The sequence below is a fragment of the Penaeus monodon genome, chromosome 28 (assembly GCF_015228065.2).
Source record: "Penaeus monodon isolate SGIC_2016 chromosome 28, NSTDA_Pmon_1, whole genome shotgun sequence".
Classification (NCBI taxonomy): domain Eukaryota; kingdom Metazoa; phylum Arthropoda; class Malacostraca; order Decapoda; family Penaeidae; genus Penaeus; species Penaeus monodon.
Genome location: NC_051413.1, coordinates 23,021,757 through 23,026,121, shown reverse-complemented (window position 1 = coordinate 23,026,121; position 4,365 = coordinate 23,021,757). Strand labels below are relative to the sequence as shown.

Below are 4,365 nucleotides of genomic sequence, written 5' to 3'. Positions count from 1 at the left end.
TGTGAATTTAGCTGCGTTATCAACCGCAGGGACATGAGTAAATGAATACAGCACATTAGAACAGTCAGTAATAGAATGAATACTCCAAAACATGATATCACCGTGTTAGACTATTTCCCACTGAATTGCGCAATCAAAATTATCCATGTCTTAAAAAAACGTGAAATATAAAAAGTTATGTATCTACGTTGTGCACGCCTGTATATGGTTATTTCTATAAAAGTTCTAACATAATTTATGGATAAAAGATGAAAATAAACTTACACGAAACGCCACTTAACAACGTTATATACTTCCCAGGATGATGCAGGCTGCTGTACTCATAGCTTTGGCTGTGGTGCTGGATGGGCATTACCTGAACTTATCAATTCAGAAAGGTTAGAATGAACATCCCTGTTGCTACATGCGTTTATGCATATACTTCGTTTAGCTAAATTTGGTGCTACATCCTTTTTCAGTGTTGTAGTAGCAAGTAACTTTTTTTCCAATCGCTTTCGTTTTCTTTCTTCAGTATCTGATAATTCGTCCCCTAATGAGAAGTTAAAGGTTAACGTATCAATGCTTTTCAGACAACATTTGGTACAAGAGGCACTGGCAAGAAAATCAGAAGAGTGCATTTCCATCGACTGAAATATCGTGGAAAACTCACGTACCGTCTGACATTCAGATTTCGTCAGAGGATACAAGGTAAAGATATTTTAGATTATTTCCATAAATTCTTTTTGAATCCATTTCTCTTTTGCAATTTTTGAGACAAAGCTTCCCAAGCTCTAACGTCACAAGCTAAAAGGATATAATTTAGTTTATCCATTGCATTAAGAAAACATCATTTGCTTCGACAGCCAAAGCATGGCATATGGAGATTCGATGCTGGCGGAAAAAGACCAGATTACCCGAAATTTGAAGAGCAAGAATATGAGCTTACCTCGTGATTCCGCCGCATACATTCATCAAGCCATATTCAGGAGGTCTTCCCCACGTTCCAGCCAATTATCCAAGAAAGGCTACACGATGGACCAAGCCACTTCTTTCCTCAAGAACAAGTGAGTTGTTCTTGAGGAACCTTTGTCACTGATTTCTTATAAGCAACTTGTTGTAGTTCTCTTTGCCTTAGTTACAAGTGGATGGCCATTAGTAAGGAGGAACCATGGCTTTTCTTTTCCAGACTCAAACTCAGCGACATGAGTGTAACCTTTGACTTGTTTTGGTCCGGGACGTGTGACGAAACCTCGGCGAAACCTCTCTGTGAATACACACCCTACAGGTCTTCTAACGGCACCTGCAACAATCTTGAAAATCCAGATTGGGGAGCCACTTTCAGCCCCTTCCGCCGCTTAGCTCCGCCGAGCTATGGTGACGGTGGGTGTGTCTGCTTTTTAGAATGAAGGCCTTGATTTTCGAATTCTTAAGTTATCGTTGTATCTCCTTCGCCCTAATATGCAAAATATGGGCTAATGAACTGCCCAAATACAAACAATTCTATACCATGTGTTCTCTAACTGTTACTTGCACTTAATAGCACGAACTGTATAACCAATAATATTGTAGTATGTGATGCTAAGTTATTTATGTACATCACGCATACCATACTATTACTTTGCAGGAGTGTCGAGCATGCGCCTTGCCCAGGATGAGTCGGCCCTGCCCAGTGCCCGCCTTGTCAGCTCCACGGCCATGCACCCTAAACCGAACGACCAGCTTCATTCCCTCTCAGTCCTTTTCATGACCTATGGGCAATTTCTAGACCACGACCTGACTTTTGCCCCTGTCACTGGTGAGGAGGCTCGGAGATGGTCGATATTTTTAGCATAAAATTGTTATCTACAAATAGAATAGATGAATGCAAAAATAAATTGCTGTTTTTGTTTCTTTGATGTTTATGAAACGTTTTTTGTAGATCATTTCAGAAATGTGTATTACAGGCTAAGGTCATGCAAACACTTCTATTTACATATAGAGTAGAGTACATGAATAGGACAATTTTTTTCCAGGTGAGAATGGGGAGGCGATTCCGTGCTGTCCCGAGGCCCTGGGCGACACCACTGCCCACCCTGAGTGTGCACCAATTCCCATCCCTGCAGACGACCCTTTCTACTCCCAGTTCAACCAGACGTGCATGGAGTTCATCCGTTCAGCGTCTGCCCCGCGCTGCCATTTCGGTGAGTCGTTTTGATCCGGCTCTTCTCTCACAAACTAGTCGGTGTGTTTCCTTGGCAATTGTGCAATTTTAAATACTTTGGAAAATGTGGTAAGTCCCTGCTATGCTGATTTGTTGCCTTGTCTTTCTCCTCGTCCTTCTCTGAAAGTAATTCATGCAAAATACAAATAAATTCGATAACTGACTATATACATTTCTAAACCATAAATGGTTGCATAGAATAGCTGTCTCAAGAAATAACTCCTTCAGGTCCTCGAGAGCAGATGAACGAGAAGACGGCATACATCGACGGCTCTCAGATCTATGGCACAGATGACGAGATGATGAACTCACTGAGAACGATGGAGGATGGTCTGCTGATCGCCCAGGTAAGGACGAGGAATGATTTTCAGGGGTCGATGGGACGACAAAGGGACACTACAGTTCATTATGAACTTCGGGATCGAAAGATATTCAGCTAAGAAGTAAAAATTATAACATCTTAATGCACGGCTGGCATGTTGATGATATCAATCACTTACATAGCAAATATTTATACAATGAAAGATGACAAGCAGTCTTGTGAAGAAGCATCCCTTCTTCTTCTTAGCTGACCAAAGAGGGCAAAGAGCTTCTTCCTGCAAACACAGACCTAACAAACGCGTGCAACAGGGAGGATAAAGCTGATTTGGGCCAGTTCTGTTTCCGAGCTGGTGAGCGTCTTCTCTCCTTTCACTGATTGGGCTGTATGGAATTTGAGCACTATAAGATATTCGTAAACTAAGACATAGTCAGAATAATGTAATACCGAGTGTGCTGTGTATGTATAGGACTTCTGAGGGTATGTGACAGAGAATAATGTAGTACCGAGTGTGCTCTGTATGTATACTGATGGTATTTGACAAGAGCTCAGTTACTAAACACTTGTCCCGGCCACAGGAGACATGAGAGTGAACGAGCAAATTTTGCTGACATTGTTTCACACTGTGTGGGCACGTCATCACAACAATATAGCAGCTGAGCTAAAGCATCACAATCCTAATTGGAATGATGAAAAGCTGTTCCAGGAAGCTCGCAGGATCGTAGGGGCTCAGCTCCAAGTGGTCACTTACAGAGAGTATCTCCCTCCTATCTTTGGTATGTATCATATTTATTTATAACAATGCTGATAGTATTTCTTAATACAGTCTAATCGTCTAAGCTAAACAGTCATGTTTCGTTTTTCCTTCATCCATTTTCAGGTGGATCCATGTGGGAGTCTTACCTTTCTCTAAATTACCATTTTTATGATCCCTCGATAAGTGCTGGCATCAGTGCCGAGTTTGCAACTGCTGCATTCCGTTTTGGACACAGTCAGGTTGCGGTACGTTAATGCTATTTGTTTTTATAATTATTCATAAGAAGTCAGCGTTTGTACATCATCTTCAATTACCTTTTTTCCCTTTTGTAAAGCAAATCATTTTCAGGAAGCTCTCACGATATTCTATATGTTATGAGGATAGTCTTCTATAAAAGACCATCTACGACTGAATAATGTAGATGCTTTGTCTCCTCTCGTCAATCCTAAATTTCAAGTTGATATAACGACTTGCATTTTTCTTTTCAGAGTACTGTGGAGACCTTAGATTTAAGCGGGGGTAAGTCGAGCACTGAACTGTCTTCCCTGTTCATGAACCCATTCGATCTGTACATCAAAGGAGAGATACCAAAGTTATTGCGAGGGGAAATTAACCAGAATGCTCCTCGTGTGGACACCTTCTTTACACAAGAAGTAAGTAGAGCCCATTGCAAATTCCATGCAAGCCAAATGAATACTTTGACTCAGTTGAGTATATGTACCTATGTATATGAATGAAATATAAACCAGCTTGTTTAGAAGCTATGCCAATACAGTCTTACACTTCAGCCAATCACAACCACAAACATAACTTTGAACGTCAAATAATTACAGGTGGCCGGAAAGCTCTTCAGACGAGGGCAGCCCTTTGGACTGGATCTGGTGTCCCTCAATTTACAACGTGGGCGTGACCATGGCATTGCTCCTTATACAACAGTCAGATCCATATGTGGTTTTTCTGAAATTAGTAGCTTTGATAGCCTGAAGGGAATAATGGATGATGAAGTGATTGAGAGTCTCAGGAGTTTATACAAGTATGTAATTTACTTTACAGTGACCAACTATAGCTGACATTTTTTATCATTATTTATCTATCATTCACAATGTTTTC

The 4,365-nt window shown here is 40.9% G+C and overlaps 1 protein-coding gene across 1 annotated transcript in view; it reads left to right on the top strand.

Annotated features, from left to right (window-relative positions):
- Positions 1 to 300: 300 nt before the first annotated feature.
- The window catches only part of LOC119591419 (peroxidase-like), a gene marked incomplete at its 5' end in the record, with an annotated part of 5,252 nt that continues 1,187 nt past the window's right edge, over positions 301 to 4,365 (top strand). The window contains 12 exon segments of the mRNA XM_037940159.1: positions 301 to 377; positions 570 to 687; positions 843 to 1,043; positions 1,166 to 1,359; positions 1,604 to 1,774; positions 1,992 to 2,159; positions 2,408 to 2,526; positions 2,748 to 2,850; positions 3,077 to 3,274; positions 3,379 to 3,500; positions 3,744 to 3,908; positions 4,089 to 4,288. Of these exon segments, the coding sequence (XP_037796087.1) occupies positions 301 to 377; positions 570 to 687; positions 843 to 1,043; positions 1,166 to 1,359; positions 1,604 to 1,774; positions 1,992 to 2,159; positions 2,408 to 2,526; positions 2,748 to 2,850; positions 3,077 to 3,274; positions 3,379 to 3,500; positions 3,744 to 3,908; positions 4,089 to 4,288 (1,836 nt within the window).